The following is a 14,666-nucleotide window of genomic DNA, read 5'->3' on the forward strand; positions in this document are numbered from 1 at the left end:
AACCGGTGGGATGGGGGGGGAACTTATCTCCTCCTGCTGCTTCCTCCTCTTCCTTATACGTGTGGAGCTCCCCCTGTCCTGGGAGTATCGCGGGTCCCCCCCTTGTATCTATATAATGATACTCTAGTGCCAGTTTTTTTAGAAACAAAAAGGCTCCCAGTGCTGGGGGGGAGGGGTTGTTGCTGTGGGGACAGGGAAAATGGCTGCCATGTGGTGGGAAAATCTGAATTTACCCACCCACTCAGCATCCATCCAGGCTTTACTGTGCTATTTCACAAAACTTCAGAGCAAAGCAGGTTTGAGCAAGATAGGAGAAAAGGAAGGGCGGGGTATAAATCCAATCTCTTCTTCTTATGCAGTCATTACGTAGGGCCAAAATATTTATTTATTTATTTATTATTTCATTCTATTTCCTATCCCGCTCACCCCCCCCAGGGGCTCTGAGCGGCTTACAATTCTAATTAATTAACACAGTCCTAATCTTGGGCCACATGTAAGTAGGGAGGTGAGAAGCCTTACCAGGCACCCTTTCTTCTGTAGCAGATCTTTCTGTTTGCGAGGGGACAGTCCCAGCGGCAGCCCTTCTTTCAGCGCTGGTCTTTTTTGCACTTCCGTCCTTTCCAGCAGACGTAACTCTTTAGGCCCGGACCACTTCACGCTTCTGCGCATGCTCTGCAGCGGCCTCTGTCCAAGTCAGACTCTGGCCTGCCGCGTCGCTCTGCCTCCGCGCCTCGTCCGTTCGGCCTCAATACAATACAATACAATACAATTGACACACGGAGCCAAAGAAAAGATCCTGGCAGTCTGTCTGCTCAGGAAAGCAGTGTGAGAGGGAAACCTGAAGCTCCTACTCCCCTCTCACAGAGCTCCCTTGCAGCACCTAGTTAGTGAGTGCTTTTTGAAGTGAGTCCCCTTGATGTACATCTGACTGAGAGTCTGTTTGCACACCTGTGACCGAACATGTGTCAAGCGCATCATGAGTCCTGAATTACAGCCCTTCCAAAGCTGTCTTACATGAAATTAGTCCATTGGTCTGTCTAGCTCGGTACTGACTACTTTTGACTCGCAGCAACTCTCTAGGATCTCTATCAGAGAGGGATCTTGAAAAGTCCTTAGACTAACGCAGTGATTCAGCTTTAAGACTTTATTTAAGGTTCGGAACAAGACAAACTAACCAGCTCGCAGGCTGGTTTATATGTGCAACAACCCCACACCCAAAACACACCCACAAACAAGTGATCGGCTATTTATAGTGGCCGAGAGTTCCATAGGCTCTTGGTTGGGAGCCTAGCCTGTTGATAGGCACCGGCTAGGATCCGCTTGTCCCATTGCTACTGCGAGCGAAGCTCAGCTGCTTCGCATGACCGTGGGGTGAAATGGCCATGCACATGGTCTGGGATGGATACATTACACCCCTCCCCCCTTGGTCCAAAAGTCACCCACACACATAGTCCTGCAGATAGGAGGGTGCTTTACGGGTTCTGTTGAGCAGTGAGGTGCGGGCACCGGGGCGGAAGGTGACACTGTAACATTCAGCTGAGAGGTGGCCGGTGTTGGTGGCTATGGTGCTGGCAGTGCTGTTTCTCGGGGCCCGGCTGTGCTGTCTGTTGGAGGGTCGAAGGGTACCTCATTGTGCTGGGCCAGGTTGTCCGGGATCTGAGGTGGAGTGGGAGTTTCCAGGGTGTCTGGGTCGTCAAAGTCCTCTGGGTCATGTGGCAGTACCCGCCGCCGCAACTGATTGATGTGGCGGTGTAGTATCTGGCCGTCCTCGCTGGAGACCTCGTACAACCAGGGTCCCCGGACTTTCACCACCCAGGCTGGAATCCATGGCGAGCCTTCCACATAGTTCCAAGTGTAGACTGGATCCTCGGGAAGAAACCCTCTGGCAGCCTCGGGTGACTCTGTGGCCGGTTCCTCTTCCAGTGCTTGATCGGGATGAAGGCGATCTAGCCGGGTCGTCAGGCGCCGTCCCAAAAGGAGCTCTGCTGGGTTGCATCCCGTCACAGTGTGGAGCGTCATTCTCTGGCCAAAGAGGAAAGCTGCCAGCTTGTAGTCCCAGTCCTTACTATCCAAGCGGCAGAGCACCTCCTTAGTCGTGCACACCATGCGCTCGGCTTTGCCGTTGGTCTCAGGGTGGAATGGGGCCGACCTGACATGGCGAATTCCATAACAGCAAGTAAAGTCCTGTCATTCGCTATAGGTAAATGCTGTACCATTGTCAGTGACCAGGGTGTCCGGAATCCCCTGGGCGCTGAAGATGTGCCACATGGCCCGGATGGCTGCTCGTGAGGATGTGGATAGCACTGGGATGACCTCGAGCCATTTGCTGTATGCATCCACGAGTATAAAAAAGAGTTGACCCTGGAATGGCCCCGCAAAGTCCAGGTAGAGTCGAGACCAGGGCTTGTGTGACGACTCCCATGCCCTTGCGGGGGATCGGGGGAACTCAGCTCAGGATACTTGGCAGGGCTGACAGCGCTTCACCCGGTCCTCAATGTCCCGGTCCAGCCCTGGCCACCAGACGTAACTTCTGGCCAGGGCTTTCATCCGGACTACCCTTGGATGTGTGTCGTGTAGCGCTGTGAGGACTCGTTCCCTTAACAGAGTCGGAATCACCACCTGGCCACCCCACATTAAACAGCCTTTGTGAGACAACAGCTCGTCCTTGCAGGAGGCAAATGCTGTGAAGTCCGCCCCCACCGAGGCTGTAGGCCATCCCCTTCTCCCCCAGTCCAAGACGCAGCAAAGGATCGGGTCCCGGTGTCAGGTTCCACAGCAAGTAACTCTTCACACACGTTTCTCCTGAAGCGTTATGTTTATTAAAGCACAAGACTGGTACCATGTCCACAGGATTATTGTTAGGAATGACTAAAAGGCGGGAACATCCAATAGATATAGTCGAGCAAGGCCACTAGCTAAACAAATGAACTTCGAGCGAGCGCGTGCAGGATTGCTCTCGGCGGGAGATTACATAATGAGCAGGAGAGATGCAGGGCATCCTGAGAGCAGAATATTTCACACCAAAAGTGAACTGCAAGCTCATCCCACCTTGCAAGGCCAGACTTATAAAGGCGTCTAGCTCCCACGTCTCTCCCAAGCATGATTACTGCCAGCTGTGAGCTGCAAGACTGGGAACAAAAGGGGGGGGGGAGCACATGAAAATAACAGCACACGGAAATGACAGCTAGCTGACATTCTGCTCCCTCCAAACTACATTATCCCTCTCCCACCGCCGATAGGGGACCGCCCGGTTTCTCTGGGAATTGGGCATAAAATTTACGCAAGAGTTTGGGGGCCCGAACGTCTTTCCCCGCCACCCACTCCTGATGCTCAGGACCCCAATGCATCCATTCCACCAGGTAGAACAATTGTCCACGTTTCATTTTAGAATCCAGAATTGCAGGTATTTCCTAATGTTCCTCCCCCTCCACCAGAATTGGGGGTGGGCGAGCCGGTTTTGGGCACCAGGGATTAGACGGTGGACAGGACTTCAGTATTTAAGGCTTGAAATGGAAATTTGGATGAATGTTCCGTAAGTTCTTAGGCAAGTCCAATTCAACTGTCACTTCATTAATTAGCCTTACAACTTTAAATGGCCCAATGTATTTCCACGCCAACGTCCGGCACGACTGTGGCAGACGTAGGTTTTTTGTAAACAAATACACAGAATCTCCAGGCTGCAAAACCCAACCCTCCACCCTCTTCTTGTCAGCCTGATGTTTGTAAGCGGCTTTAGCCATGTCTAAAGCTTCGCAGATCTTGGGCCACGCCTCTCTTAAAGCTGAGCTCCACTCCGAAGTCTCCCCCCTTTCCCCGGCGTGGAAGTCAGAAAGGGGATCGGGGGGCTGTCATAACCAAAAGCCACTTTGAATGGTGACATTCCTGTAGAAGCGTGGTAAGAATTGTTATAACAAAATTCAGCAAGAGTCAATAGGTCTGCCCAATCATCCTGTTGAAAGTTTGTGAAACATCTCAAATATTGTTCAAGGGTTTGATTAACTCGTTCGGACTGGCCGTCAGTTTCTGGATGATACGCACTGCTTAAACCCCGTTCAATGCCCATAAGTTCCATGAGCTCACCCCAAAACTTTGAAACAAATTGGGGGCCTCTGTCCGTTATTATTTTGGTCGGTAGTGTGTGAAGTCTGATGACATGGGTGAGGAAAGCTTTTGCCAAAGTCCGAGCCGTTGGTACACTGGGGAAAGGAATGAAATGAGCTTGTTTGGAGAATAAATCTACCACCACCCAAATTACTGTCATGGCCTTGCTGGGAGGCAAATCGGTGATGAAATCCATGGAAATCACCTCCCATGGTCTATTTGGCGTTGGTAAAGGTTTTAGTAATCCTGGGGGCTTCCCCTTTCTGGGTTTACACATAATGCACGTTTGACAGGAGTGTACAAATAGGGATAAATCCTTGCACATGTGAGGCCACCAGAAGGTACGTTGTAAGAGATGTAGTGATTTTACAAAACCTGTGTGGCCAGCCGGCTTAGATCCGTGCACCAGCCCCATAATCTCTCCCCGCAATAGGTTTGGAACAAACAGTTTAGTGCCTTTATACCAGCACCCATCCTGCTCCAGCGTCAACTCCCCCCCTCTGTCTATTTCCCGCTTGTCAAGCTCTGAAAAGGCGGCGGCGAATTTGGCCTCCCATCCCCCAGGAGGGGGGGCAGAGAGGATGCAAGTTTAGCCTGCCTTCTTGTTGTCACCGCCCCTTCCAGATGGAAAGGCGTAAACATAGACTCTAGGACCTCCTCACGCCGGCTTTCGTGCTGCGGGAGGCGTGACAAAGCATCTGCCAGCAAGTTCGCTTTCCCTGGGAAATGGTGGAGAGTGAATCGAAACTTAGAGAAAAAATCAGCCCATCGGAGTTGTTTGGCATTTAAGTTACGGGGGGTGCGCAGCATTTCAAGGTTCTTGTGATCTCTCCATACCTGAAACGGTACCCTTGCCCCCTCCAGCCAATGTCTCCATGTCGAGAGAGCAAGCCGGATTGCCCCAGCTTCTCTGTCCCAAACAGACCAATTGTGCTCGGTGTCGGTGAATTTACGAGACACATAGGCTAAAGGATGGAGTTTGCCATCTGCTCCTTCTTGCAAAATCCCCCCCATAGCAACGTCTGAGGCGTCTGTTTGCACTACAAACTTTTTTGTCTCGTCCGGGTGTGCAAGGATGGGTTCAGTGGTGAACAGGGTTTTCAGTTTGTCAAATGCCTCCCTGGCATCCCTGGGTCTACAGCAACTTAGCACCCGGCTTAGTAGCTTCAGGACCTTTCCCCTTCATTTTTAGCAAGTCAGTGAGGGGTAGGCTTACTTGGGCAAAGTGAGGCAGAAAATTTCTATGGAAATTGGTGAACCCTAGGAAACTTTGGAGTTGCCGGCGAGTTCTGGGGGCCTCCCATCCCAAAATGTCTTTAACCTTTCCCTTGTCCATTTCTATGCCCCGCTGGGAGATGTGGTAGCCCAAGAAATCAATTTCCGGGGTATGGAACTCGCACTTAGACAGTTTGGCGAAATGTTTGTGCTTGTGTAACTTTCTGAGGAGCTCTCTCACCAACTGCACATGGGAGGTCTTGTTGGGGGAGTAAATTAGAATGTCGTCCAAAAAGACCAGCACCCCTTTGAACAGGTGTTCATGCAACACTTCATTAATCAAATTCATGAAGACCCCAGGAGCGCCCTGAAGGCCAAAGGGCATCACTAAATATTCAAACTGCCCAAGAGGGGTATTGAAAGCAGTCTTATATTCATCCCCCTCTCTTATGCGTACCCGGAAGTAAGTGTCGCGTAAGTCCATCTTGGAAAAGATTTTTCCCTTAGCCACTTCGGTAAGGAGATCCTTGATCAGTGGCATTGGGTACGCATTTGTAGAGGAAACCGCATTCAGTCGGTGCAGAGACGCAACCCCCCATCCTTCTTTTTCCAGAAGAGGACAGGGGCTGCAAACGGGGGGGAAGCGGGGCGGATGAAACCGCGCGCAAGGTTTTTGTCAATAAACTTGCGCAATTCCACTTTCTCCTCTGGGCTCATGGCATAGATTTTCCCTTTTGGCAGTTTGTGCCCCAGCAGCAGCTTGATGGCACAGTCAGAATTGCGATGGGGGGGGCAGCTCATCCGCTTCGGCTTCGGCAAATACTTGAGCCAAATCCCTATACTCCCGGGGGATTTGTTTCAGTTCATCAGCAGCTAAGCACGCCCAAGCCTGGTCACTGACTGGCGTCACCCCCCACTTGGGGTTCCAGAGGTGGCTTTGGCATCGGGGGGAGATGAACTTTAACAATTTCTGTCAGGTTCCACAGCAAGTAACTCTTCACACACGTTTCTCCTGAAGCGTTATGTTTATTAAAGCACAAGACTGGTACCATGTCCACAGGATTATTGTTAGGAATGACTAAAAGGCGGGAACATCCAATAGATATAGTCGAGCAAGGCCACTAGCTAAGCAAATGAACTTCGAGCGCGTGCGCGCGGGATTGCTTCCGGCGGGAGATTACATAATGAGTAGGAGAGACGCAGGGCATCCTGAGAGCAGAATATTTCACACCAAAAGTGAACCGCAATCTCATCCCACCTTGCAAGGCCAGACTGATAAAGGCGTCTAGCTCCCATGTCTCTCCCAAGCATGATTACTGCCAGCTGCGAGCTGCAAGCCTGGGAACAAAAAGGGGGGGAGAGCACACGAAAATGACAGCTGTACGGGAGGCTGTGCGGTGGGCCACCTCACGAACGTGTACTGGCTGATCAGGAAGAGCCTCCAGCAAGGCGACCTGGTGAGCTGGAGCCGGATCTGGATCCGTGGATGGCAGCGGAAGGCGGCTCAAAGTGTCAGCGTGTCCCAGTGCTTTCCCTGGCCGCTGAAGAAGCGCATAAGAGTAGCCTGCCAAGAAAACAGACCACCGGAGCACCCGGGGCGAAGTCATCTGGGGGGGGTCTGGCGGTCAGGGGCAAGGAGGCTGAGAAGCGGTTTATGGTCTGTCAGGCTCATAAAAGGCCAGCCATACAGGTAATGGTGAAATTTCTTCACCCCAGCCACAATCGCTAGCACCTCCTTGTCGATCTGTGCATAGTTGCGCTCTGCTGACGACAAGGTACGAGAATAGTAAGCTACCGGAACCTCCCGGCCATCTGGTAGCTGGTGGCTCAGAACCGCCCCGACCCCGTATGGAGAGGCGTCGCAGGCGAGGACCACTGGTAGCGCCTCGTTGAAATGGGAAAGGACCGAATTTGAGACAAAAAGGTCTTTAACAGCCTGGAAAGTGGCGGCGTGCTCCGGTCCCCAAACCCATGGAGCATTTCTGTCCAGCAGGTGGTGCAGAGGTTCTGCCACCGCCGCCTTCACAGGGAGAAAGGAATGATAAAAATTAAGTGGGCCCAGGAAAGCCTGCAGCTCCGTCTTTGATGTGGGCGGGGGGGCCTGCGTGATGGCCTTGGTTTTTTCAGCTGTGGGGTGGATTCCCTGGGCGACCATGTCGGAACTCCAAGCAGGCATTTCTCCCGCTTGACCTTTAGACCAGCCGAGTCGAAACGCGGAAGCACAGTCTGGAGCCGGTTGGCGAAGATCGAGGCATCCGGTGCCACAATGAGCATGTCGTCTAGAAACGGCTGCACTCCTGGAATACCTTTTAACAAATTGTCCATGAAAGACTGGAAAATGCCAGGCGCAATCGAAACCCCAAACTGCAGACGGTGGACCTTAAAAGCTCCCTTGTGTGTTGCTATTGTCTGAGCCTCGGCCGTGGCTGTATCCACCGGCAGTTGCTGGTAGGCCTGGGCCAAGTCCAGCTTGCCAAAAATTCACGCCCCCACCAGTGCAGCGAACACATGGCTGACCACCGGTACCGGATACGCATGGTCTTGGAGGGCTTTATTCAGGGTGCACTTGTAATCGGCACAGATTCGCACGTCACCATTAGGCTTTACTGGGGTGACTATCGGAGTCTCCCACCGTGCAGAAGTTACAGGTTCAAACACCCCCTGGGTCACCAAACGATCTAGCTCAGCCTCGATTTTAGGCCTCGTAGCTATGGGGGGATGCCTGGCCTTGATCCTAATGGGGGCGGATGGCCGGGTTGACTTCGAGTGAGATGGGGGTCCCAGTGTATCAGCCCAGAGTGCCATAAAAAACCCTGGGAAACTCATTACACACAGGAGCGAAATCCTCAGCCCGGAGCTGATTCACCCCCGTGAGCTGTAACCCCAGGGGCCCGAACCATGAAAGTCCCAACAGACTGGAGCGTCTTCCACCCACCACCAGCAAGTCCAATTGTCCATTGAAATCCTGAAACTGCACCGCAAACTTGCCCCAGCCCCGCACCGCCACAGGATTCTCGCTAAAGTCCTGTAACTTAAACCCCTGTGGCTTCTTCAGAGGAGATCCCCCCCATGGGCAGAGCAAGCGCAGCATTTCCTCTGAGATTATAGATTAGGAAGAGCCGGAATCGACTTCCATACTGCAGGGGGACCCCTCTATCAACACCGTAACATGTACCTTATGGGGGCTATCGGGGGGCAAGTTGCTTACCTGGTGGTGGGCTGAGAGGGTATGCAGGTCTGTGTGTAGATCCGAGGTCTGGTGGGTTGAAGTCTTCTGAGGTGGTCGTCGGGAGTGGCAGACCCTGGAGATGTAGCCCAGCTTGTTGCAGGAGCGGCAGATGGCGTCCTGGAACTGGCAACTGTGGCATTCGTGTGCTTCCCCACAGCTGGCGCATTGAGACGACGCAGAGGGGGCTTTTGCCAATGGTGCTCCCCCAGGGCGATGCTGCTGGAAGGTACGGCAGCGGACCTGGAGCACTTCATCATTCTCGGAGTCGTCCGACTCGAGCGTTGCTTGAGTGCGATGGACCGCCCACACATGGCGGTCTTGGTGCACCTTCTCGTAGGCCGTGGCCTCCCTGAGCACCTTGTCTAGGTCCAGGTCGTCCTGGCTAACCAGTTTCCGCCGAAGTTTGGGTTCCCGGAGACCCAAAAGGAACTGGTTTAGCAGGGTGTCCGCCAGGTCGGGAAACGAGCACCTGGTGGCCGCCCGCCGGAGACCAGCCCAGAATTTGTAAGCTGGCTCGTCCAGCCCCTGGACCCACGCAAAGAAGACCATGCGCTCGGCGAATTTCGTTGGCTTTGGGGCAAGATGGTCGGTCAGGACTTTGACCAACATGGTATAGGACTTGTCCTTGGTCTGCTTAGGTGCAATTAAGTCCTTGAGCAGCAAGACAGGGTCCATGCCACAGGATTGTAGTAGATGGACTTTCTTCTTACCCGGGTCCATGATGTCATGGCAGTCAAAGTAGCTCTCAAGGATCTCGATCCAGGTCTCCCACTGTGCGGGGCGGGAGATGTCGAATGCGGTGATGCTTTCCTGCGAGGTTGCTATTGCTTTTTCCCTGGTTGTAGGTAGCTCGGGACGGAGGCTGTGGCGGCTGGAGAGAAACGAGAAGTGCTGCTGCTCTCGGGGTCAGCAAGCGAGGTACGGAGCGATGACCGGCTACCGGAGACTAAGCTCGAGAACGGAGCGGCGCGGTCTCGGTGTCGGGGCTCGATGCGATGCTCGAATACGCATCCGGGTCATTGTTCATGGGCGGTAGAACCCATCTTCTTCGCCAGTGAAAAGTCCTTAGACTAACGCAGTGATTCAGCTCTAAGACTTTATTAAAGGTTCGGAATAAAACAAACTGACCAGCTCTCAGGCTGGTTTATATGTGTAACAACCCCGCACCCAAAACACACCCATACACAAGTGATTGGCTATTTACAGTGGCTGAGAGTTCCATAGGCTCTCGTCCGGGAGCCTAGCCTGCCGATAGGTGCCGGCTAGGATCTGCTTGTCCCATTGTTACTGCGAGCAAAGCTCGGCTGCTTCGCATGACCGCAGGGTGAAATGGCCACACACATGGTCTGGGATGGATACATTACAGATCTTTTCCCAAACCTGCTACTTGAGGTCTTTTTGGCTGGGGATAGCGGGGATTGAACCTGGAATACTGTGATTGCAAAGCAGGTGCTCTAGAACTGAACCAGCCGCCCTTTCTCTTTTACAGATTGACGTTGCTGCAGCTGAAATTTCAAGGGGGAAATTTGGGAGGTGGGTGGGGCGTTTAACCCTTTCCCCATGCCATTTGGCAGTGCAAAAAATTAGTGATCTTCAGACTGCTTTTATACCTGCTGGTGTGCGTGTGTGGGGAATATGAGTACTTGTGCCATATTAAGTCACCATATTGAAAGGGATTTTTTAAAACATTAATGGTTTGTGGAGTAGCCAAGGACCACTTAGAGAATGAGCTAAGCATTCTGTCATTGCGCTGGTGTCTAAATATGTCAGTACATGACCAGTACTTATTAGAATTTACTATGCTGATAATGTATTAAATTAGTGTTGCTTTTTGCTTTTTGCTTTTATGGGGCAAATGATTTTAAGGAGTATATCTGAAATAAATGAGGAACAGATAGGAGGCCAAGGTTTAGTGAACGGACTATTGGCTTGGGTTCAAATCCTACCGTATTTCCACAATTGGCTTAGTAAGTAGCTTTGGGCATCCAGGCCAGGGCTCAGTGCTAGTGCATCTGTTTTGTGTGAAGAAGGCCCAAGGTTTTAGCATCTCGTTCAGGTAGTAGGGGCATGCTGAGCTGTTGCTAGTTAGAGCAAACAATACTAACTTCGATAGACATTAGAAGACAAATTAAAAAATCTGTAAGGAAACTGGATGTTTCAAGTATGTCTATTAGGGCATGCAGGGTATGTTCAACACTCTATTTGGGAATTGCCCTCACGATGCAACTGCCAAAATATTTTTATCAATTGACAGTCCCAAAACTAAGAAGAGCTTTTACTTTGGCAAGACTGAACGTTCTTCCCTCGGCAGTTTTGGAGGGCAGATATAACAAAATATCATACTCTAATAGAACATGCAGGTGCATGTTCTATTAGATTATCATACAATCGAAACCATTGAACATATGATTATGGAGTGCCCTATGTTTGATGAGTTGAGGGCTAATTTAGTCACCCCTTTACTTAAAGATATGGAACTGCTAAATGTGCGAGCCCAGGTGTCATGGCTACTCTCGGGTACCAACAATCGTGTCACCCTCTCAGTTGCAAAATTCATAGGCGCAATAATCAAATACAACAGTAAGGTCTTTTAAAATATTTTCTTTGGTTCTATCGTTTAAGGCGATAGCCATATGAGCAGTACTAGATAAATAAGATAGATAAGATATATAGATAAGATAGATAGAGAACTTTGATAGACCAGTGGTCTGAATGAGTTGAAAGCAACTTCATTTATATTTTTGGCAAACCTGTTTCCCATTTGTAGAGCCTTTCCACATGTTCGACTTGCTCCTAATTTTCTTGGCAGTCAATCCACAAGCACTGGAATTGGTTTAGGCTTAGTTCTTCCTCATGTCCGCCCTCCCTCTGCATTTTCACAGTTGTGGAGCCAGTTTATTTTCTTCTTCATGTGCCTTAAAGAATCAGGATTTTCAAAGGAGGATGCCGTCGTCATCAGTGGTGTCACTGCACCCCCCCTTTTAATTTTTTGCACATGCTTATATCAATATCATAGCTGCACTTTAAAAAAATGTACTAAAATATCTTTATATTGATATACTGTTGTAATGATAGGTTAAGCAGGCTCTCTGGATTCCCAGCTTTCATCCCCCCCCCCCCAAAAAGTAAGTCTCTAGCCTCTTCTCTTGTGGAGATATAAAGAAAAAGGCATATCTCCTCAAGAGAAGAGACTAGAGAATTAAAAAGAAGAACCTGCTTACCCTATCATTACAAAGGTATACGTATATATTAATATTTTAATGCCTTAAAAAAAGCAAAAATGAAACCACTCATCTTCAGGGCGGTGTGGGGGAGTGGTTTGATGATGATGACAGTCTAATCATCTAATGGAGAGCGGTGGCACAGGGGATGTATCCTCTGGTTAACAGCTGAGCTGAACAGGACTGCTGTCAGTTCAAGCCCCGCACTGGTGTGAGCTGCCAGTCTTTGTCCCCAGCTCGCCGCCCACCCAGCGGTTCGAAAGCTTTGGCGAGTATTTAAAATGGGTACCATTCCTTAGAGAGAGTGGGCACACAACACCCCCCTCGGGAGGGGTTGTGTTAGCCAATCGGATGGTCTGTGCGTAAGCTCTGTAAGCCGAAAAAAAGAACTACGCAGCAAGAATAAGCCTGCAATAGGCCACTCGGCCAGACGGTGGCAGTGGTGCGCTACGACTGAGACAACGCTGACGACATCAAGCGTCGCCGAGGAAAGGAATGCTGCTGGAACACGCCTGGACCTTGCTGCTGACTATCTCCGTTGACTACAAAAATATGTGTGTGATTTAATTGATATATGTTGTCTTCCCTTACCCCCAGCATTGTTAGTCCCATTTGAAATTCATGAGTAACTGTACATCACTCAGAGCCGGCAGCTCTGCATGGATTGAGCGATTAATAAATGGAAATATTATTATTATGATTATTATAATCATCAGAAAGTGGGCTGTGGGTGGGCAGGACACAGAAATCCGATAGAAACATTATACCCGGAGAAAAAAGTAGTAGTAGTAGTAGTAGTAGTAGAAGAAGAAGAAGAAGAAGAGATTGGATTTATACCCTGCCCTTCACTTGGAGTCTCAGAGCGGCTCACAAACTCCTTTCCCTTCCCCTCCCCACAGCAGACACCCTGTGAGGTGGGTGGGGCTGAGAGAACTCTGACACAAACTGCTCTTTTTCAAGGACAGCTGTGCCAGAGCTTGTGACTGACCCAAGGTCACATCAGCAGGTGCAAGTGGAGGAGTGGGGAATCAAACCCGGTTCTCCCAGATTAGAGTCCGCACACTTAACCACTACACCAAACTGGCTCGCCCTTCAAGTAACTCAGAATTGGCTTCCAGAAAAAGATTGGAGCAAAAGTAGTCTTAAAAGAACCAGAAATAAAAGAAGAAGAGTTTGGTTTTATACCCCGCCCTTCGCTACCCAGGAGAGTCTCAGAGTGGCTTACAAATTCCTTTCCCTTCCCCTCACCACAACAGACACCCTGTGAGGTAGGTAGGGCTGAGAGAGCTCTGACAGAAACTGCTCTTTTTCAAGGACAGCTGTTATCAGAACTATGGCTTGCCCAAGGTCATCCAGCCAGGTGCAAGTGGAGGAGTGGGGAATCAAACCTGGTTCTCTCAGATTAGAGTCCACGCACTTAATTGCTACACCAACCTGGAAAACTGAAGCGAAAACTAAAGGCATAAAAATGTGTGCAGAAATCATGGGATAAACCGAAGCAGTACAGGGCTAGAACATACAAAAGAATGTGGAAAGCTCATAGAATGGAAATACTGTGTGATAGAAGGAAATGTGACTTCTTTGTCCTGGAACTTAAGGGTATTACTTTAGTTGTGCATGGTACCATTAGGAACCACGCTAGTGACTTGTTCCAGTCCAACTGAAGTACATACCTAGACTGGGAATTAAGGGTGATCTGACTGAGTTGCAGAATTTCCTCTCTCCCTTTGAAGTTAGGGTCTGCAAAACTTGTGCTGGTTTCTTCCGGCTCTATAGCGCCAGATACCTCCAACCACTATTATGCATGTGTTGAAGTGATATCAACATGCTAGAGGTGATCTGAGGGACTATGTAATTCCTTCTTGCTGGTACTTAGCAGTCCTAAACAGATGGCAGTGCAGTCCCTCCTAAGCCTGTTTATTTCAGTGGTTTTAGAAGGGTATAACTACTTAGGATTGCATTGTGAAATCCTTATGCTGACAAAGGGAGATTTGACTCTCAGACACTTATACCTTGAAAATCTTGCTGGTCTTGGGTGTTACTAAACTTGAACCTAGCCTTTATGCTGAATCTCTGAAAGAGGAATACTGTTTCTTGGGCTGCAAATCAAATAATAAATAAATGGATACCATTGAAACATTGTAATAATCGAAACTAGTATTTACTGTTATGTATGGAATGGAATGAATGTATGTATGTATTGAACTTGCAAGGTATTGTAAACCGACCTATCAGAACCAGGGAAGTACTGGAGGGAAGCAAACTGATTGGTCGTTATGTACTAAATATGATTGGTTGTTATCTGACACGTGGGTGTGGCTTGCCAAGCCCGGACTGTTTAAAAAGGAGCCTGTTGCTCTGTTTGTCTCGTTCTGGTTCTTCTGACTTCGTTTCAATAAAGCTGTTATCACTGTTCACCTGCTTCCTCGAGTCTCGTATCTAACATTTACTAAACTAAACATTTTATTCTGTCTAAGAAATATAATTTAGGAGGCTTAAAATTAAAACATGCCTGTTGTGGAGAGAGGAAGAGAAGGTGATTGTAAGCCACTTTGAGACTCCATAAGGAGGTGGGATATAGAAACCAATTCTCCTCCTCTTCAGCTGATGATAATGTTCTTCTAAAGGGTGACAAAAGACACATTAATATATTTGCAAATAATTAATGGTGGTAAATAGAATAATAACTTCTGGGTTGTTGTACAGTGATAATGGCATGTGTCTTTCTGAATCTTATAGATCATATTGGGCACTAAAGAATTTAATTGGCGAAGACCGGTATCTCGTGACAAGTCTGGATTTTGTAGTTTTTTTGAATACTCAAATATTTGCTCTAATATCATATACAACTTATTTTGGTCAGCGCAAAAGGCCCTAAATATGGTATGTAGAATTCCTAA

At 49.4% G+C, this 14,666-nt stretch overlaps 1 protein-coding gene across 2 annotated transcripts in view; it reads left to right on the forward strand.

Moving 5' to 3' along the window:
- The window catches only part of LOC107118323 (lipase member M-like), a 39,836-nt gene that overhangs the window by 12,193 nt on the left and 12,977 nt on the right, over nucleotides 1-14,666 (forward strand). For both annotated transcript variants that reach the window (XM_015420626.1, XM_015420628.1), the window contains one exon: nucleotides 14,506-14,649. In XM_015420626.1, the coding sequence (XP_015276112.1) occupies nucleotides 14,506-14,649 (144 nt within the window). The remainder of the gene's footprint in view (nucleotides 1-14,505; nucleotides 14,650-14,666) is intronic.

This window comes from Gekko japonicus, unplaced genomic scaffold, assembly GCF_001447785.1.
Source record: "Gekko japonicus isolate JY-2015 unplaced genomic scaffold, Gekko_japonicus_V1.1 scaffold1050, whole genome shotgun sequence".
Taxonomy (NCBI): Eukaryota; Metazoa; Chordata; class Lepidosauria; order Squamata; family Gekkonidae; genus Gekko; species Gekko japonicus.